At 36.1% G+C, this 23,153-nt stretch overlaps 1 protein-coding gene across 10 annotated transcripts in view; it reads right to left on the reverse strand.

The window, feature by feature from the left end:
- LOC124186552 (potassium voltage-gated channel protein Shaker) overlaps window positions 1-23,153 on the reverse strand; it is a 271,921-nt gene that overhangs the window by 80,541 nt on the left and 168,227 nt on the right. The window contains exon 1 of one of the 10 annotated variants that reach the window (XM_046578360.1): window positions 17,162-17,595. The exons of the other annotated variants lie outside the window; for them this stretch is intronic. Coding sequence (XP_046434316.1) covers window positions 17,162-17,235 — 74 coding nt within the window. The 5' untranslated portion in view covers window positions 17,236-17,595. Of the gene's footprint in view, window positions 1-17,161; window positions 17,596-23,153 lie in introns of those variants that run through there. 10 annotated transcript variants of the gene reach the window in all.

Below are 23,153 nucleotides of genomic sequence, written 5' to 3' on the forward strand. Positions count from 1 at the left end.
CCGCGGTTCGACATTTTCCACAACCTAAAAATCTTAAGAACATTAGACAATTTCTGGGACTTGCCGGTTACTACAGGCGGTTTATTAAAGATTTTGCTGGGAAGGCTAGGCCTCTTACAGACTTGTTAAAGAAGGAATCACCATTTATTTGGGGAAAAGATCAAAAGAAAAGTTTCAAAATTTTAAGGAAATATCTATGCCAATATCCTATCTTGCAGTACCCAAATTTCAAAAAGCAATTCACGTTAACTACCGACGCATCCGACTATGCAATCGGAGCCGTTTTGAGCCAGGAAGTGGACGGTTATGACATGCCCGTCGCCTACCTGTCTCGTGCTCTGAGCAAAGCGGAACAAAATTACTTTACAACTGAAAAAGAGTGTTTAGCAGCCCTATATGCCGTACTACACTTTCGACCTTACCTTTATGGCCGAAAATTCACACTGGTGAGTGATCATGAACCATTACGCTGGATCGACTCGATTAAAGATCCCGGGCAGCGATTAATACGATGGAGGCTCAAGTTACGAGATTACGAGTATGAATTCAAACACAAGGCTGGACGACTTAACAGTAACGCAGATGCATTGTCGCGCAATCCAGTCCCTGTTACCGACGGCATTAACCAATCGTCGGAGTCATCTGATAGCGGAAACGATAGTGACAACCTAATAATTAAATCTGTAGATTCATTTCCAAAGTATTCAGACTATTTGAAAATAATTAGAACAGCTGATATTGAAAATCCAAATATTATTGAAGTACATGAAAGCGTTTTCGATAAACTTGACAATTATGCGCATACCGTTTCTGTAGATCTTGAAATGAGTTCCGGTATAGCTAGCGATTTTAGAAAAAAGTATGGGGTACCGGAACACCTTCGCAGTCAAGCTGATATGCATTCAGTAGCTAAATTAGAACTGCCAGATCAGAAAATTTATTACATTATGACAAAATTAAACTTTTGGGACAAACCAGAGTATGAAGACATGTACCTCAGTCTGATCAATTTTCGGAAAATTTTAGAGGATGACTCTGTTCAAACAGTTAGAATACCTAGAATGGGATGCGGTCTAGATAAACTAGCATGGAACAAAGTAAGAACCATGTTACGATTTATTTTTGGAGGAACGGGAATCAAAATTTTTGCTTGTACAAATTTAAAATTAATAGAAAATCAAAAACTCCAAACAATATTTGCTATTATGAACCCTAGGTCAAACTTGAAGGTCAGGAGTAAACCGAACCAATGGAAGATATTACCCATCGATTCGAAAGTTTCAAAATTACCTGCTCCAAAAATAAAGCGACCATTAGCTAAATCAGACTCAGTCCCAAGGAAAAAATCAGCTGACGAAACATTCTGTCCAAAAACAAAGACTACCATAGAGCCTGATGAGAACGCGATCTCAACAAGAACTCGATCGAGAGCTAGAACAACAGCAGGAAGTAGGCAGGTTGTTTCTGAGGACTCATCCGACGATGAATCTTCCGAACCGCCGGCCTACCGGAAGCAAAGAAGTGTATTACCGAATCTAGGCCTTGAACAACCTACTACATCCCAGGGAACACAACAACCTGAACAAACAGACATTGAGACTGACGACGACAACGTTGAATCTGATTCTGAGCCTGAAAATGTAACGGTAAAATTAAAATCACCGCGTGATAGAGATAGCGATTCGGATGATGATGTATTTTTGCAAACAGAAGCGAGTCGTAAAGCTAAATTATCTATAGATCCTAAAGAACTAAGGAAATCATTTGACCTTTTTAATAAATCTTTGCGCGAAAGAAGTAATCTGAATCCGAAGGAGTTGCAAGATTCATTTGAACTCTTTGACAAGACCTTGCACGAGAGGAGTCTTCTAGACAACTCCCGTAACTCGGATGCAGATGAAATAGAATTACCAGGCCATGTATCAGAGGGTGAAGAATTAGATAAAACCATACGTGAAGTACTCGACGAAAAAGACGAGACGGATGACGACGAACTGAATAAGAAAATTGAGAGGTTTTTAGAAAAGGTTAAGAGAAATCAAGGAAATAATAGCGAGGCTGGACAGACTAATACCAATCAAAATAATTTGAATGAGACAGTAGTTAGTCGACCTTTGCAGAAATCGGCATTACCAACACCTATAGTCGCACCCAGACCAATAGCACTCTCAACCCCGTATCCTTTGAATATGATACCTGAGGTGAATGAGAGAGGGGACATTTCAGTAAAAAGCAAGGTCAGCAAAACGCCAAGGCGTTTACAGCCGCAATTAGATTTCCGAGATTTACCAACACAAATTGAAATTACGGAAAGCATACCCCCAGATTTAGAAACAGTATCGCCATTAAAGTTTCCAAAAACAAGTTACCATTCAGGGAATAGAATTTCATTCAGTCGTGAAAACTTGACGTACCGGAAAGACAATTATGTACATTTCATATCAAGTGATTCAGAATTTTCTACACCAGTCAGCAGACTGCTAAACGATTTAGAATTGATAAATGCAGACGATCATCGTGATGCAAAACCAAAATTAGGCCAAGTTATTATAACAAAAACGGGAAAATATAGCATATTTAGCCTCGTGATTAAAAGGAAACATTTTGACAAAATTGAATTACATAACGTCAAGATAGCTTTGGGAAATTTGAAAACGACCTTATCAGATTTGAAAATAAAAACATTTAGAATTTCAAAATTAGGGGATATGACTGACGAACTATCAATAGACATCGCGAATTTATTAATCGATATTTTTGAGGACGAAGACATAGACATTACCATTTGTTCAGGTATAACCGAGATACCATCATCGGAAATACGACAGGGCATAATTTCGGAAATGCATAGTGGACTAATGGGAGGACACAAAGGCGTGACCAAAACTTATCGAAGAATCCGCGAAAGATTTTATTGGCCACGAATGAGAGAGGATATTAGTAATTTCATTCGAAGATGCGAAAGCTGTCAAGAACAAAAGCTAGTTCGCGTAAAGACTAGGGAGCCAATGCTAATAACGGACACTCCATCTGACCCGTTTCAGAAAATTTCACTAGATACAGTAGGTCCACTTCCGCAGACCCCTAGTGGCAACAAGCATATCTTAACTATGCAGGATAATTTAACAAAATTTTGTATCGCCGTGCCTATTCCCGATATAAGAGCTGAGACAGTGGCTCATGCAATGGTAAAACATCTGATCTTGCAATTTGGATCGCCCAAAACTATTCTAACGGACCGAGGAACAAGTTTCGTAAATAAGCTATTGCAAGAATTAGCTAAACTTTTCAAAATTAGACATATTACTACTTCAAGCTATCGACCACAATCAAACGGCGCATTAGAACGTAGCCATATTGTTTTGACAGAGTACATCAAACATTATATTAATGACTTTGACGATTGGGATGAACTAGTTCAATTTGCCATGTTTTCTTACAATACGGCAGTTCATGAAGCCACAAACTTCACACCGTATGAGCTAGTTTTCGGAAGAATAGCGCGCTGTCCAACTTCGTTTGATACTGATGAAAACCGTTTAACGTACAACTCGTATCTTGAAGACCTAATAATCAGATTAAACGAAATGCAGGCCTTGGCTGCAAACAACTTAGTGCAAGCAAAGGAAAGGTCGAAAATGTATTACGATCGGACAGTACATCCGTTCAAAGGCAAAGCGGGAGACATGGTACGTGTACAGATAGAAGCTAGAGAAGGAAAGTTTAGCAAGCGATACCAGGGTCCATACAAAATTGTTAAAGTCTTGGAAAACAATAACGTAGTATTAGAAGGTAACAACGGTGAAAGATCCATTAAACATGTAGACAAACTCGAATTGGCTTACTGATGGAACGCATTGTAGACTGATTAATGCGATTACAAATATGAGATTGGGAGTAATGAACATTCATTTTCGAGGGAAACGAACTTGGAGGACTACATGATCACATCATTTACCAACAATCCTGGGATATTTCTAAGTAATTTTAAGCTTAACGCCAACGGATGGGGCGTGACCAACCGCAACGAGGGATATTCAACTGTATCTAGCTCTAAGTTTGAAGTCTAACACCTAAGAGGGAAGTTCAGTGATGAACTTGACCTCCCCTTAGAGTTCGTTCAGAAGCTTCTGAATGGATCAACTCAGTGTGATGTTAACCTTGAAACCTTTCCCTTCTTTCAAATTCCTTTCATTCCAAATTAACGTTAAAAATGCTACAGTATATTAGGAAAAAAATGACCATTGGAACTTCGGCAATTATTTAAGGCAAATGGCAATTTGGTGAAAACTTTTACAAAACCTAACAGGAGAAAAGGCGAGTTCGAGTGGCTGAATGCAGTCGACGAGCTGTTTGGGTCCAGAATGCGGTACTCCAAAGGAACCCAGATGCCAAAACACGGCAGCACTTAAAAGTACTGCCAGGATTCCTGTTCGTCAACCTATTAACGAGTATCCGCTACGAGGGTACACATACGACGACGACTCTCAGTGGGTCACATGATACTGGGCCCACCACAAAGATCTAAATGCACGGAATCCGGCCCCTAACAAGGCGTAAGGCTCTCCAGCTAGCCGAGCATCCAGATCTCGTTCACCAATCAGGGGACACGGTACACCTGATGTCCAGCAGCGCCAAAGCCAAATGTCAACCAACGCAGAACATACTAGCCGTTCCACCAACGTTTCGCATAAGTCATTTTCGCTATGAAGAACTCGGCTGACCAGTCTCACTGATCATAGAGAGTTATTCTCCCGCCGACCTTACATCCTAAATTGCGGTAGCAACGATTGTCACAGTACTCTAAGATATTCCACCTCTAATAATGATATTACCCCCTTACGCTAACCTGAGTTATAGTTATCCTTAATGTAAGGCCGGCTGACCAGTTTACTGATCACAGAGAGTCATTCTCCCGCCGACCTTACATCCTAGATTGCGGTAGCAACAATTGTCATCATGTTATAAAATATACCACCTTTATTCATGTTATTACTCCCTTACGTTAACCTAAGATATAGTTGTCGGTAATGTGAAGGCCGGCTGACCAGTTTACTGATCACAGAGAGCTACTCTCCCGCCGACCTGAAATTTGTTTTTATATCTATATAATACGTTGGTTCATCATTATCATTGTCACACACACACATACCTTATCATTTTGTTTACTCTCAATTTTCATATACCTACTAGACTTTAATTATTCATCAACGGGGACGTTGATGGTTTCTAAGTGGGGAGGGATGTTACGCCCCGACGTACCGCCTTGGCGTACCTTTTTAAAATTCCATTTCATTTCATTTCTTTGATTACTTCTATGCGCATATATCATGTCATCAAATCTCATATTCGAATAACAGCGAGTTCCACCCCTCCTGGCAAAAGTCACGTAGAGACCAACGATGATCCCTAGTATAAGGTTCAACTTTATTCTATTTATCTGGTACCAAGAACTGAGATGAGAGACTGCTGAGTTAGTATCAGTAGCGCTCAGCCTGGAAATATTCCTCTTTTTAAATTAAAATTATAATCAATAACTAGGATAAACCACTACCTTCAGAACCGTCAAATTAAAATAGATTACTCATTGGAATGTATGAATGAATGTGTGAACATTGCATGCAGATATCTTTTGTTTATATTTTCAATGTGTCACCGACGAGATTGAGAATCGTCGGAACACCGTCGAAGAGCGGGAAGTAACGCTGACCATGTGGATTTGGGCACCAGGAGGTCGCCCTCGCACCTCATTGGCTAATTACCGTTGTAACTAATTACAACTGCAGCTCCTTGGACCCTCGGGCCCAAGAAGCCGCGTCTTTCGTCTTTCAAGTCGCGAAGTGCGTGGACGTCAACCCGTATTAGCCCTTCTCGAGCAAGAGTAGCGTTTGGAAAACCTTAATTGTGACCGGCCTAAAGTCTCGCGCTAATTCGTTAAATTCGAGCTTCAGTTAATCTGTTAATTGCAAAAGACTCGCTATCTTCTACATTTCCATCTTTTCTGTTCTTTACTAAATCTCGTCATTTCGTGAATAGACATTTTTATGCAGTTCCATTTTCCTTAATTAAATCCAAGTTCGGCCCTGATTCAAACCGAATCAGGTAATCTTAAGTAATAATAATAATAATACACTATCATTTTTCAATAAATAAATCGTTCCAATTATTTTCATTATACATTAAAATCAGAAAACAGACACTTTCAATTATAACTCTCGGCAACAAGTATTCATTCTAAATTTACAAAGACTTAGTGACCAACGTTCTACATCCCTCGATTCATCAACTATTCCAAATTTGAGGTGAGGCCCCTGATCCAGCATTCCACCGACGCAGACCGACACGATCCGACGGCTCTCAATCTCGCCGACCGATTCACCCAAAAGCTAAGTCAATCCGAGTGTAAATCTTCTAAATTAGACGAATTCTTGTTCACCTTGATAATCAAAATTCCTTCAGTAAATTCACAAAAAAACCAAGCATAGAATTGGTGGCTAGCTTCACTACCCCCAATTAAATTCCACTTATTGTTTCCAAGAATTTACAAATAAGGCTAAACGATTAAATATATATATATTATAAATATATATATATATATATATTATATTAAACGATTTAAGATAATCTAAAAAGAGAGATACAATACAATACAATACAATACAATATTCACGACCAGCTAGTTATAACCATCGTTCAGAATAGATGTTCCTGGTACCAAATAATAAGAATATCCATTAGACTAAAACAACACACGATTTGTATAAACTTGAATATTTCATAAATTGTTATTTTTGGCTCATATACATATTTATCACCATCGATTGTTACCAGATATTTCAATAGCGAAATTGAACCAGAATATATTTCATCTTTTACCAGTCAAATCTTTTTAAACATTTATTTTGAGCGACCCTCTTCCCATTTTCTTTATTATAAATAGCCTCAACTATTTAAACAAACCTCACAGACCTGTACAGGTCTATAGCAACACGATCCTACAAATTACCGGCTTACCGTAAGGTAAGTCTTTCTCTTAGTTTTAATTATTATTCATTGTCGTTACGTGGGAGCTAGATTATTCAATTAATCATCAACTACCACCGCTCAGTTCCACCCTCACCCCCACGTAACACTGCCTTCAGTTCGTCCGCTAATAGACGTTCTGTTCAGTAATTAATTGCCGTTTCGTATTCTGTACGGCATGCTCCTTCGATCAAACTAAAGAGTCAAAGCGTTACTCTGGAAATCGAAACTAGAAACGATGTGAACGACGAGCGTAAGATCGCACTCATGACAGACATCAAGCATATCGATCAAGACCATTTGCTTTTGGCTGGTTTAATTAATATCCACTCTACGAAGCTCTTTTCAATGCAATCTCTTATCTTGAGGCTGTATTAATCCCATTAGTTAATAACTTTACTCTAATCGCGGAGAGATTTGAATTTGGTGGGAAATGCATTAATGGGTTGCACATACGGGTTAGTCCGAATGAATGTGAACGAGGTCTGATCCCGACTCCCACGAAATTGGTCGCCGATTTATTTCCCACTTCTACTTAACCAAATCTACGTTTTCCAATTTGCTCAGATTTTTTCCTCCCGGGGCGTTTCTGAATAGATATTTTAGATCTAAACTTCCACTCCTCGAAAACTGTGGATTTGGGAAATAGTTGCGAAGGAAAAAGAAAGGTGTTTACTTTTTACAAATTACTTTGCAATCGTTCCGATACCTGCTTAACTTTATATTTCATAAATAAACGTTCCAGCTGATGCAAAAGTGAAGAGAAAATCAATGGAAATCGTTGATAATTCATCTGCAGACAACCTCGGCTATAGATTATAAATTTTTTTCACCAGAGCTTTGACGGTACCGTCATTTTTGCTATTGACTTTTACTTTCGATCAATGCGGTTGATAACAGGTGGCCATCAGACTTGGCACAAGTGAATGAGTTGTGGTTAATCTTCGGTTACTCGTCCCTTGTTTTTCTCAACAAAAGAAAAGCGTGCCAACATTTTTCTTTTTAGGGGGAGAAAATAAAACGTCCGCTTGCCAATGGCATTCCAGCCCGATTGGGTGTCGACGTAATTAGACCACCTCGGCAGAATAAAGTCTCTTCAGTCAAGTAGAACTCAACGTAAATAAGCCCGAAAGAATTTATCGACTAAAAAGTAACCTCGGAACCGAAGAATATTCAGTCAAATCAAAGCGTCAGAGTGTATCAAGTCTAACGTTGGAATTATTGGAGTGGTCATATTTACGACTAGATGGCTAAAAAAGTGGATGAATTTTGTGGGACTTTACGTCTCGCTATCCAGTCATTCAGTTTGATTGGTTTTTTTTTTCTTTTTTTTTTTTGTCTTATTCAATAGTGTGCAGATCGAGCTTCATTGGCATATATTTATTTATTTTTTTTTACTAGAAAATCGCTCGGCAAGAAGACTTGACGTTAACAATGACATCAACTATTTTGCTCGGCGACATGTTTCGTTGTCCTACAATATCCCAAAATTAGATCGTGACGACTGACTTAAAATTTTGAATAGTTTATTTTCATTTTCACTGCACCACTATTTTTCCAATTATCACATTTTCCTTGTTCAATGCTTCTTATTAGTTGGAACACACGTAAATTTCGATCTATATAATTTTAAACACACCAAACTTTGATAGAACTTAAAAATTTGCTTATCGAGGTATAATTTACCCCGGAAATTGATCGTTTAATTTTTCATCCCACATCTACCACGACGATGAAAGAATAATCGTCGATATCGTTTTTCCTGCAGCCGGAGTAAATGATTCTTTTCCTCGGATCGTGTAATTTTTTCGCACGCCAATTAATTTCGACCCTTTGGTCCTTAGTTTCGTTGTACAGCGGCTATTCTCGTAGTCCTTTATAATACGAAAGAAGCGTTTACGGTTGCAAATTACAACGTGACCGTGTAAAATCCTCTTTCAATTTACCCGACGTGTTGTTACAGCCTACTCATTAATATTCAATGCACACCGTACGAATATCACCGCCGCAGAAATACCCATGAACCCAACTATACTTGGCAGGTATGCAAATATCAGCTCGCGAAGTATCTAAGCCAAGGTTGGAAAAGGGCCGCAGCATAAAAACACAGCCCGTCTTGCAGGTGGCGAAGGTTTTATTCACCCTTAACGAAAGATGAAACGACTCCGGAGCTTCTGCGGGAATTAATTAACACTCGTTAACGTTACATTTCGGTCACACATTTTTCAACTCGATATTTTGACCTGAATTTTTTTACTCGGGGGTTTTTGGGCTCGCTGATCACGAATCTGAAGTCGGAATTTCATAATTTCGAAATCCAAGGTAGGGGAACCAACATGGTGGATGTAAAATCAAGAAAACTATCAAACTTCGATAATTTGACAATGTCTCTGAGCCAAGTTTCGAAAAGTGTATTCGAAACGTGAAATTCCATTTAGTAATTTCCAGTAAAAAACGATTTTTTTTTTTTTTTTTTGTGTCAGAATTTCAAAAATGTGTAACTTATTTAGTCACATCTGTGAAATACCGATGTATAAACGAATTTTCTTGAAACTCTTTTCCCAACATTTCCGAAAGGTTCTTTGCGATGGGGCATGAATAATATTCTAATTTTTCACTTTGATCTTCACAGAGAAATGCTTCTCTTTAAGAATCTGTTTTTCTGTAATTAGGAAAAAAGATGACTCGCAATTTTTTCCACAAAGGTTGTTTATCATTAGGAATACCAACACAAGAAAAAAAATTGAAAAAAAAAAAATTAAACACAGCGTAGAAGCTATTCTTCTAATCTTATATGTATACTTATGTCAGTTTATAAATTCCGAACGATGTACGTGAAATTCTGTTTATTTTCAACTTGCCAACATAATAACGTGCCATCCATTTTAAGATTAAAATATCTGTGATACGTTTATGAGGGTAAACCTTTTCAACGCAGTTTCAATATAAATCTTGACAGCGAATGACAGCCTGTAAAATTGATCCGGCAATTGGAAATCAAGTCCTTCGATGAACAAAGAAATAATATTACACGCGCAAGTTGTTTGCGGAAAAAATTTCACTGTAAATAATAACGTTGGTCTAATTACCGCAGTTTCTTGACGAGAAATTGAATTCGAGGAGGCAAAGTGCAATAAAAGTTGGAAGAAGCGAGTGCACACACATCGGTGTCAGGAGGTCAATATCTAAAGTTTCCAGACCCGAGGAAACGATGCCAAGAAGGATATTGTATAACGTCTCGCGAGAAGAAGTTGGTATCATTTGATAGCGATTTCGGTATCCGCCTAATGTTCTTTTTTCAGTAATATGTCATCAAACTCGCCATATTCACGGTAAAACGATCTGACTCACGGCCAACTTTTCTTCCGCGTTAAAATATATATATATATATGCATATCCTAACCTAACCTAACTTAACTTGACCTAGCCTAACCTAACCTGAAATAGCATGACCTAGCCTAACCTAACCTGAAATAACATGACCTATCCTAACCTAACCTAACGTGACATAACCTAACCTAACATAATCTGACCTAACCTAACCTATATATATATATATATATATATATATATAAATATTGGGCCGGTTTTTTGAATTTTTAATTTTTTTAGTTTTTACGCATCCTTAAAAAACTTAGTTTTTAACCTCAAACGATGCCTCGTGAAACCGGAACTCGGTAGCAAAATTCTAAAAGGTAAATCATCCGGTTTGAATTTTTCAAACACTCCGACTGAAATATCTCGAAAACTATACGAGTTTGGAAGCTCTTTTTGATTTCATTTTGTAGATAATCAAATTTTTTTCAAGAAACAGTCGCGACTAAGACGTGACATTATTTTTATCAGCTTAGAACACGAGTGAGATACAAATTTCGAAGGTAATGAGCAATTTCATTCGTTTATTCAATGAATTCAACTTTGAACGTTCGTGTCGAATACAAAATGAGCATTTAGGTGTGTAATAGGCTTGAACTTTTTTTTTTTAGAAAATTTGATTATCTACAAAATGAAAGCAGTGACAGCTTTACAACTTGCATAGTTTTCGAGATATTTCGGTTGGGGTGTTTTGAAAATTCAAACCCGATGAATCACTCTTTAAACTAAAACTTATAAACTAGTTTTTCGAAGGGAAAGGGATATGAATATATTGTATATATATTATAGTATAATCAATTATGTAAAATCGGGTTTTTTTTTTTTTTTTTTTAACGGAAAATCGTTTACATTACACAAACAGTTGATTTGTAATTAATATCCTCCACCTCATTTTACGCAATCCTTCTTCTGCACACCCGCAATTTCCGCGAATTTTTGTACGGTTTTGATAATTTTATGAGGTAATTGTAATGTCTTTATACAGGTATATTTGTCCGTGGTATGTTCGCAACGATCTGAAAGGTACGATTCAATTTCAATTCCACACCACGTGAAGAACGATTTCAAATTAATACAAGTTACGAAATGCATCAATTACCGCAAGACCAAAGACATTATGCAACGGGGCGACAACTTCGGTCTGATTGATCGTCACACTTCAAGTGTGGTAACGTGACGTAACGGGAAATGGGTTCGAGCTGTGAATTTTCCGGACAAGGCGCTGTTGTCGTAATTTCAGGGAGAAGGAGAGGAAAGAGGGAAAACGAATTAGGATGGATATGGAAAAGAAGTCTTGAACCAATAAAATAGATTTTGAAAAAATTATCAACCGGTCTTTAAATTCACTAAACTTGTGGCTATAAACCCAAATTTGTTTGTTAATTTGAAATTTTGCTGTACGTTGTTGTAGATGTACTGAACGTGCGCATAAGAAAATTAAGTAACGGGAATGATAATTTTACAACCATGATTAAAAAAAGGAATTCTTTTATATTTTATTTGTATTTCCCATAATTTGTCGAATTTTTTTTTTTGTTTGTGAAACACATCAAAATATCCACTGGATAGTTTTTCATTTTACTCATCATTTCTACTGAAAACATTTTTTTTTTTTTTATAATTTTATTTGAATAAAAAGTAACATTTGAAACTTTTGTTCCCCTTAATTTTTGTCAATTATTTAACCTGATCAGTAAATTCCATTTACAGTGTATAGTAAAATTGATACTAAATTGATGAAAAATTATTTTAACCTGACTTGACAAATTTATCGTCAATTTAATGTACCGTTTGTGCACAAAACTTCCTATACATGTAGATTAGTAAATGTACAAAAAAAAAAAAAAAACATTTTAGAAAAAAAAAAAGTTAGAGTCAACTAAACAAACTAGCGAGACGTTGCAATGATCATAAAATGCAGCATTGACAACTATAGTCATACTAAATAGTTACTTTTACCAAATATTCTTTACAGTTCCAAACAAAAACTTGGACCATTATTAACAGGATTTTCTGGTAACTCAAACACTCTGTTATAAGTTGGATATTTGTTGTTAATAATTGACCAAATCGAAGCGGCAGCTTGCGCGATTAGTTACAACCGTCTTTGGATACTTTCATTGCTACATCGATTTCCGATGTTTCCTTGACAGGTCGTCAGGAAGCCTGCAGTAAGAAACTGCGATTGGGCTTGCAAGCACCCTCCGAACTTGACCCCGAATCCTTGGCTCAGGTTAGTTATTTGCGCATGTTATACGCAGCCGGCAATCAGCCGCGAAAAACCCGGGAATATGAATATTTTATAAAGCTGAAGACGCCGGTCGGAAATATTTATCTGTAGAGTTAATCTTACGAGTAAGGTGTGTAAATATTGAAAAAGATCAAAAACGAAGTGTCGAAATACGGAGAAGTCAAAATTTGGAAAGGTAAAATATAGGAAATCGAAATATCAGCATTCGGACGATTATCTACACATTTTGACGATTCTACATTTTACCTTTTTGATTCCTATCGTACGAATTTTTTCGTCGCTGAGAATTCAATGTTTTGACCATTGATATTATATTTTCGCGTCTCTTCAAACGTTTACCCTCTGCAAGGAGGGAAAAGATTACTTTAGTCAAGTTATATTCGTTTCATTCGACTAAGCGCTGTAGTCAAATGTGGCGAACACAACACTTACTAAATTCAACAAAATACTTGTGACAACTTGATAAAGAACTGAATGAAGCCTTTGAATGATCATGCTGACTATCAATTTATTCAAGACAAAATGATGCGAGTTTCTAGCGATATGTCAATTTTGTATCAAGAAAATGTGCGATTGAAATGACTGAGAAATCAAAACAAATCAAGTTTTTTCTCTAATTCATGTTTGGTTGAGTCAAGAGTTCAACAATCGAAGCTGGTAATAAAATTTGTTGTTACAAAAATCTTCCGTATCGACTGAACATCAAAGTTATACAAGCGCACCAAACGTATTCTTGGAATAATAATAATTTATAATATTGATTACTCAAAATTTGTACACTCAGAAGTATGATTGAGACACATGTGTCAATAATTTTTGATTGTTTGTCGACAATATCAATGCCGATGACTCAAAACTTGGTATTGTGCCTTCTTCGTTCGTAATACGACTGATGACTCTGTCTCCCGTTATCGGTACCTGACTTACCAGCCGACTAGCCAGTTTTGTAACAATCCCTGAAGCTACTTCCGTAGCGAGAAGGTTCGCCGCCTAGTGGCCGTTTATAGTACTAGTACACTGACGCTTACCATCCATATATCCTCTACCTGTTTCAAATCTATCTAAATTATCCGTTGGCTGTATTCATGCACTTATTTTATTTAAAGTACCTAAATATCTCTGTCAACGAACGTGAGAATTGGAGGAACAATGCATAAACTTGAAATGATATGATACTTAGTTGACTCAATTTTGGAAACACATCAAAATCTTCACTCGAATCGATACTTCACGCGATCGCGGCAAGAAAATCACGGAATTCGCTTGACTCAATCATTCTGACAAACTAATTGAATCGAAATTGTTCAACCGCAGTCTACATATCGAAGCGAATGAACTCCAAGAAAATCTATCTTGTTGGTTCAAGAATTCCTTTCCCTCCGTGAAAGGTCGGAACATAAAATAAAAAAGCATATTACTTAAACATTATAATTAGATAGCTACGGATCTGGAGGGACGCAAAAAGGATATCCTAAAGTTTTTATTATTATTTTGATCATTAGGGCGTAATTGACCTGTATTATGAAAATTCCATTTTGGGATGGTAGTCTCGGCGAAAAATTTTCACGCCTTGTAAATGAAACATGAAATTAGCGAGGCCGCAGGTGTTCCATTTCCCACATGACCAAAGAGCAACTGCAGGAATAATCAACTGAACCAATCCTTATAAATACGTTAAAGCATGTTTCGCGGTATTTTCGTTTGACATTTCGGACCCGGTCAATCTTGCCCTGCTAAATGCATGCATAAGGCTTCGTAAAAAAAAAAAAAAAAAAAAAAAAAAAACTGCTGCTGGATCCACGATCCTAGACGTCGAGACGCCAGCGTCTCGTTTTACGGCGAGATTCGCAAGACGCGAGAAGAGACAATATTATTACTTTTTCCGTAAAGAAGAGAAGCAGACGATGACGGCGCCGTCGTTACTCGTTTCGTTGAAATTTGGCGCCGGTCGGTAAATACGTGGAATCTTTATTGCCGAATTGAATTACGGTTATTTCAACCCAACAAGGAAACTTCATACGGAATAATATGTTTTTACAGACTCACTGTGACAGGTCTGATTTCATTTTTCAGTGGTTAATTCAATGTTACCCATTTTTTGATCATCCTGAATATTCATGCAATGTTTTTAAATCGAATACCCAACCATGCTGACATAATGAGAAAAACAATCGCTACACTGAGAGAAATTTTTAGTTCCGGTTACCGCTCGGTCCTTAACTATTTTCATTTTTTACCAAAATCTAAAATTATAGTTCTAGGTAGAAAATGAAAATCAGTTTTCTAGCTGTTACCGGAAAGTCTAGTATACGTTACTATATTTTCTTGCAACTGTTGCGAAAATTTAACGCTTGTGCAACGATAAATTGACGTTAAAGCCTTGTTTAACTAAAAAAGTAGAGTAAACCGAAGAAACTGATTTTGCGTCGCAATTACCAAAAAAGGATCGAAAATAGTGCAAAATAGTTACGCGTACCTCGGTTTTCGTAATTCCAACGACATTCATTTTCATTTTCAATTTCATTTTCAATTCTCTGTCGAACGAATCAACTTGATTCATGAACTATTTTGAAGTGATTTAAAATTTCATTCTACAAATTCACGAAAACAAATTTAACACTTGTTGAAAAATAAAAACAAAACATTGTTGCAGTAAATTTTTAGAGAATGGTCTTCACAACGAAATATTTTATCATGGAGTAAAATTGGAAGAATCGACTAGATTTTTTACCGATTTTGAAACGATTTGAAACGAAGGATGGATATTTGTTGAAAGCTTTTTTCTATAATACCAGTATTTACGATAAAAAAAGTTTTTTTTTTTAATTCCATTGAGAGATTTTCGCGACTTGGGAAAATAATGATTTGCAGATTATGCAACGCGTGCATATCCGGTAATAAATTTAATAAAAAAAGAACGATTTTTGGCCAACCAGCTTTCTTGTGAGACCGGAATAAAATAGTTCATTGATTCCGTGAAACGAGTCCGTTTCAACAGTATCGTCAATTTCCATCGATCGTTGATATGCACAGGCACCTCATACAAGGTTATACCTGTGTAGTGTAATAAATACTTTATGTCACGAAACAGTTTTTCGCTCAGTATATATATATATATACACATACTCGTATATATGGTCAATGCCTGCTAACAGCCTCAAACTTCCTCGTTTTCCTAGCATTCTACGTACAGTCAGAAAATCTAACTGGGGAAAAAAATCTGCCTTTAATTTCCACCCCAAATGTAGCCATTATAAATTTCTTTTGTTCCCCTCTTTGATCATTGATATTTTAACCCTTTCGGAAGAAAATTCATTACAAAATTTTCGGACGAGGGATTTTTTTTTTTTGTTTTCTCAAGAGATGGAGTTTGTCAACAGATTCAATACTTGGCTGAAAAAAAAAATATTCAATACTGTCTCTTCGTTAAAGAATAGTTCCAAGCCGAAAAAGTCCAGATAAAGTGGTCAAAAAAAGTTGCGTGTAATTTTCGTGCTTATTTCTAATTTTACAGGCTATTTGAAATTAATTTTTCACGTGAAAAACAAAAATATATTTACCTTTCCAGAATAGCTTCAAAAATTATGAAAAAAAAAAATTTTTAAGCTCAGCATTTGTTAATAAATGCTTGTAACTCTTGATATGAAAATAGTTTCGAAAAATTCTAGATAATATTCAGTTTTGAGAGGATGATAACGTTGTTGTTGTCGCAGTTGTTTTTGTCCAACTGTTTCTATCTGGAGGATAAAAACATAAAACTGTTAAAAAAAAAAACTGTATTTTTTATACACATAAAAGAGATTTTGTTGGATTTATCGAATAAAGCGGTAAAATATGTCGAAAGAAATGTTCCATTAATTCAAATAAATAATCATGCTTCAGTCTCTTTTTCTGAAACAAATGACAAATCTTTGAAGCAAGAAAAATATTTCTATCGTCATATTTGATCGCGATATTTGGTAAAATCAAAAAATCCTTTCTACGTTTGGGGGATTGTTAGAAAATTCTAGTAACTTTCTCATTCAGCTACCATCACAACAACGACTTGAATATCGTTACGATCACATCTGTAAATGTATCAGAAAAAACTGCACCGCGAAAAGAATTTATTTACTGTAAACAAACGTATATTTCGATACGGTGAAAATAAGTGTTTCGTTATTATTATCAAATTTTAGTTGATCCAAATATGATTAAGTCAACCGTTAAATAATTTCTGTCGATTGTTACTTGGTTCAATTAAAATTTTATAATTATAACAAAAGAATTTTATTTTCCGTGTGCAGATATGTACGTTTGTTAATAATAAAAAAAACTCTTTTCTCAATGTATTTAATACGCAGCTGGTCTAGTTCACTAGATTGTTTGCACAAAATACCTTAATTTTTTTTTTTTCACCTAGAACAACCATACAATTTTCGCTTCAATTACGGTGACAAATTAGTTGGATGAATATAATCAGATTATTGCTAAAATCGATCATGTAAACGGGACCCTTAGTTTGGGACTCACGCGTGATGTCGATGCTCGATGAATCTCCCGTGACGATCGTCAGCAATTCCATAAATGCCGGCGACTGCAGCCATGCCGAATTAAAATTACCCTCGCCAGCATAGATTTACACAAGCGGTTATCCTCGGCAAAATGACTGACAGGCAAATGACTTCAGATTCCGCATCAGTATCGTCATAAGCAGCAACAGCAACAGCAACGTCATGCCGTGGCTGCAGACGGCATCTGATAACCGGAAGTAATTCCGGCACGCTCCGCAGCGATTCAGGCACTGCATGTCTTTCACCGAAGTAAAATTAACCTTCTCATACACGTAAATTTATATGCATGTGTGTACAGTTTTAGTCGATTTTAGTCCCTTTCATTTTACTCCTCGACGGCTCTTCCATGATTTCATCGGTAATTCGAATGTCAGCCCTGATAAAAAAGCCTCTTTTAACAAAAATTTGTCAATTTTTAATCACAACTGTACGATAGGTTCGAGTTGATTCTTCTGTGTGAACGAGGTATAATAACAAGTTGTTACTAAGGATTGAGCTAATCTCGAAAAGTCGAAACGTCTCTGAGAGAATGAAGACTGTTGTTATGTAAAGTCACAAGGGCGGGGTTGAAGTTCAGAATTTGAAAAGTTCCGAAAGCACCTAATTCCGAATTATTCGGTGGCGAAACTTGAAGCGAAGAAATAAAAACCTTACGAAACAACAAAGTTTTGAATGTTCGGAGGCTCGACTGATCGGAGTTCCGAAATACTAGATTCTGAAAATTCAAGTTACGACAGAGCAAAGTTCCAAAAAATAAAGTTCCGGTAGAGCAAAATTCCGAACAATAAAGTTTCGACTGAGTAAAATTCCGATTATTAAAATACACTCGCACAACGAGTGGGTATAAAAAATCGGAAAGACCAAAAATCAGAATGACCAGGATTCCTGACACAAAAATATGGAAAATCCGAATCAACGTGGTGAAATTTCACCAAGCCAGAAATTCATAAGACTGAAAATCTTCAATCATTCGGAAATTCGATGTTTCAGATTTTGAAATTTTTCAATTTTTGCACTCTCGGAACTTCGAACGTTGAATTTCGAACAATTCGAAACTTTGCTGTTTCATCAAAGTTTGATTTCTCTACTTCGAGTTTCGGCACAAAAAAAAATCCACAAATTTGTTGCTTTGACAACTTTTAAAATTCAGAATTTCAACCCCTCCCCCAAATTATAGTCTTCTTATATATTCAAATTAGTAAAAAGCAATTCTTCGCAACATTTTTTATAAAAACTAAACGATTATCTGACCACGTTTTTTCATCAATTGATCTGTTCATTTCGTTGCACCTAATCACTTGGCTAGAATCGAGTATAAGCTATCAGTGACGAGGAAAAATGAGAAAAAAAAAAAAAAAAAAACGGACACAAGATATCGAACGCTCGCGGTTACGCCAAATCAATGAAAACATCGAGACAACTGTGCTGTACTACGGAACGTTTCAAATAAATAATTCGTTCATGCACGTCCCTTCACTTCATACACGCGGCTGCGTAGCTTCAATGAAAAGGATGTACTTCTGTGTTATGTGCATACGTGAAATAGAATTTCAAACGTTGCGGTAAATTTTTCACGTTTTATCCGATCTTTTTTTTTTTTTGTTCGTTTGTTTTCTTGATAAAAAAAACCTTGTCCCATTTATATAATTACTCTCTCGTTACGATTAAAATTTAATTCTGATACTATTTTGAGGTGGTTGGTTTTTGCAATAAAAAAAAAAAAAAAAAAAAAACATTGAAGCCTTTTATCAAGTTTATTAGAACATCTGTTTGAAAATACATAAATGTAAGGATGCTGTGTTTGATATCGTTTGAAAATATTAACAAAATCTATTTCAATTTCTTCGATTTCTCTTTAAAATGGTTCATTTTATTTGGAAAATTATTTTCTACAAATTCACTGGGACACTTTGTTTTTTTTTATCGTGTCGGTATCGTTAAATGTTTAGTTTTGGAATATTGTACTCGATAACAATTGTGACCAATAAATGATGACGTCGAATTGACTATTCAAAAAAAAGAAAAAAAAAAAAGAAAAACTTTTTCAGTGCATTTTTATCAAACAGTCTTCAGAATAAAATGATCAATCTAAAAATCAATTCGATCGAATCCACAATCCGATTTTCAACAATTTCACAGTGATCTCGACAGCAGCATCGACACTTAAGCTTTCGTTGATAACTCCGCTATTTTTCACTTATTTATATTGAAAAAAGATACTTGCAGCTCAAGTATAAAAAAATTTCTATCTCATGATAAACCCAATGAGATGCATCGATTTGTAACCAACCATTCTCCTCAAATCTACTCTGATTAAATTTTTCACCGTATACCGACAACCGAAGTTTTTCGACTCGATTCGATTGACGATCGAAGAGGAGAATAAAAAACCGATTCTCAATGCCATTGCATTGTTTTTGGAAACACTGGATTTCTGCAACTAAATATTTTCCAAAAAAAAAATAAATGAAAAATATTACGATTAGAGTCGCTTTTCACCCTAGAACGGTAAAGTTGTTTTATTTATTATTTTTTCACCTCTTTCAGTGACGGGGGGCGTGATAAAACTTCCCAACCTTGTAAATTCCATCTTTCGGGTGCACCGTATCGTTAAACGTTCTACAGGGTCTCATTTTCTTCGTTTTTTTTTTTTTAAATAAAGAATCACGCGTGCCGAAACAACTTTTCACTCGAGTTAGAAAAAATTGGTCAAAAATTGACGAAGGGTGCGTTTTTTCGTTGCAAAAAAAAAAAAAAGAAACCGCGCAGGCCAAAAAACTTTTTGCTAAAAACTTGGACAAAAAAGTGGTCAAAAATTGATTGACGTGTCTTGAGTCGTAAAAAACGTTAAAGACTGTCCTCTTGCGGCGGTAAATTTGAATTTGCGTCAGGTGTTTTTTAACCACCCTTCGTTACCGTTCCGGGGTTAATTCTCCTCTGGTACGGTTAATCGGTGCTTTCAAGCTCCCGGCGAGTACTTTGATCCTGATCCCGATCCTGATCCTGATCCCGTTTGGATCTACGAGGCGTGAGGAACGTCACGCGTCTACAATGAAACGATTATCATCATCCGCGAGAGAATTATACAGGATAATAGGAGGTGCATCAGCCGCATGTCGATGCGACTGCTTCTGGATGGTAGATCCATACAGGCATAGTTGTAGGCGGTTTATAATGGGCGCACGTTGCGTGAGTTACACGTTGTATACCATACGAGTGACTCCGTTGGTCCGTTGAAATTTGCAAACTCGAGCGTATTTTCCACGTAAGCGCTCGTCGATTCGATCGTCACACTTTCCCAGGATATCATAATACAAACTCCACGCGACTCGATGGTGACTTTTTCGTGTACAAAACCCGTCGCTATTGTTACTTATTACCGACTACACTCCGCCCTTCTTTCTCACTCTATCATCGTCACTTTTTCATTTATAATTTATTCATACGTTTATATTTATCCCCTCACTTTGCCACACACCAAAGCGCACAAAAACTACGAACCGGCACTTCACCCCGACGATAAACGCCGCGCGGTGAAACACTTGAGCGGAAAAAAAAACCATTAAAAAAAAAAAAAAATTGACGAAAATTTATCAAACTCGAAAGAAATGTCGACCGTTTTGAATTAACACTTCGTTAAAATCCACTAGATACGATACACCAACGATTAATCGTCATTGGGAGTTCGATTTATTCATCGAAAATCGTGGTAAAGTAGAAACAGGGGGAAAAAAAATGTTTCCCCATCGTCAAACATTGTCGGTGAGAAATCCAATTTTTGATTTGCTTATTATTTTTTCTTTGTTACTTTTCTTTTCCAAGTTACCGTTCAATCACCGTACAAAGTCACAAACTAATTATCGTTCCACCGTCCGTTCTTAAAAAAAAAAAAATCATTGAATCTACGACGTTGACTTTTGCGCGATTTTTGTACGAAAAATTGGGGAAAATTTCCAACAGATCGATAACAAATATTTAATTTTTTTATTTTCTCTTCTTAACTTTTTTTTTTTATTTTTTCTTTTTCCTTTTTTTTTTCTTTTATCGTTTTGCTTTGTTTCCCTTATCTTTGACACACGCACGACGACGACGACGTAACTCCGGCACACACTGAAATACACCCGGAATACGAAGTTTCATCGAGGAACCGGAGGTAGCTCGCAATCAGCGACGACGTCTGCTGGTCCCTCGGTCACAATGCGACGCGACGCTGCTCGCCGCGTCACCCTCGAGGCGCGTGCCTCTTTCATCCACCCCCGAACCCCGCCAGATGGCCCGAGTACGCCACCGTAGGTGGTTTAAGGCACTAGCGTGCACGAGGATTTGGGACGAGAAAAAAAAAGAAGAGACTTTTTTTTTTTTTTTTACCTGGTGTGTTTCTTTTTTTTTTTTTTTTTGGAACCTGTAGTGTGAGAACTGAAAGTTTGAGGGCTGCCTCATGGGCAGTCTAAAACCACCTGTATTTTTTTTTTTTTTTTAAATTTTTTTACAGGCTGTTAGAAGGACAAGGTTGAATTTTTGAACACAGTTGGTAGGTACAAGGTTTTATAGAGCTTCAGTTTCTATTTAGATTGAAAAATATCAATGTACAATGGACTTATAGTCGATACAAAAAAATATATATTCAATTATCAGTTAGCACAATAAATCTATTCGCCCGATTTATTTGAAATTTAGACTGATTCAGTTAATATTAACATTTTTTCATAAGATAATCGGATGACTTGAAAAAAAAAAAATGTTCGTAATAACAAATGATTAAGTTCGTTGTTATATTTCTTCACCAAATCACCAGTTTCACAATTCCTTTAAACATTTTTCTTCAAATTTTCCGTTCATAGATTAAAAAATGTTATAATCAAGGTATCTGTTCAAATTTTAAGTCAATTGGACGAACATCTTTTTTGTATTATTAATATTCTCATTGTCGATTGATAGTTTTTGCTTGAAGAAAAAAAAAAAAAGAAAAAACGAAACTCCGTTACAACTTTGTGCTTTATAACTGTGTGTAAAAATCCGACCTCGTACTTTTAATATCCTTCAACGAAATAAAAAATTTGTGGAAAGTCGACGTATATTTTGGTACAAATCATTATTTCGGTACTTTCTTTGCAAAATGTAACGATATAGCGACCATGAGCTGTCAATATCAAAATATCCAAGATCTTAATGTTCCTGGTTATAAAATTGATGAAGCTTTGTTTGCCTGGATTTGCATGGTAAGCTGGATGTCAAGAAATTCGATCAGCTGTTTAGACACGTATCTTAATATTTCAATGAATGATTAAGTATGGAAATTTAAATATTTGCTCGTTATCTAAAATTGTTTTCATTCTTACTACTGTTTGTATCGGAAAACGATGTTTCGTTACATCAAATTTACCGACTGAGAAAAATTCTTGCAGAAAATCGATATCAAATTTTCGGTACCGAAACTTTTCTATTTATACATATATTATAAAATATAGTTTTATAATTTTTAAATCATCGCGTATTGAATATTATCAAAATCTTTTCACTTCAGAGAATTACTTCTTAGTTTCGGGTAAGAATTTATACTTACAAAGAAGGGAAGACGCACATTTTTCATTTCCATAATTTCAATGTTAAATTCGGTGAATTTCAGAATAATTTTCTTCGAGTGGAACAATTTGAAAATCAGAGAACGAAATAATCGAGATACGAAATTTTTTTCAACTAGATCGTTTAAATGTTGAATAAATTGTTTCTTCTGAATTTCAGATTCTTGTGTATTTCGGATTTTCTAATCGACTCGTTTCCGAAATCAAGCCAAACGTTTGTCAAAAATTGAAAAATCGAATTTTTCCGAATACAGAGGTAAAAAAAAGTAACGCGATTCACAAATTTTTCAACCACATTATTCGAATGTAAAATAAATTTTGTTTTGATAAGTTAAGATTATTTCAAAATTGAGATTTTTCCATCCGGTC

This window comes from Neodiprion fabricii, chromosome 7 (genome assembly GCF_021155785.1).
Source record: "Neodiprion fabricii isolate iyNeoFabr1 chromosome 7, iyNeoFabr1.1, whole genome shotgun sequence".
NCBI classification, from domain to species: Eukaryota; Metazoa; Arthropoda; class Insecta; order Hymenoptera; family Diprionidae; genus Neodiprion; species Neodiprion fabricii.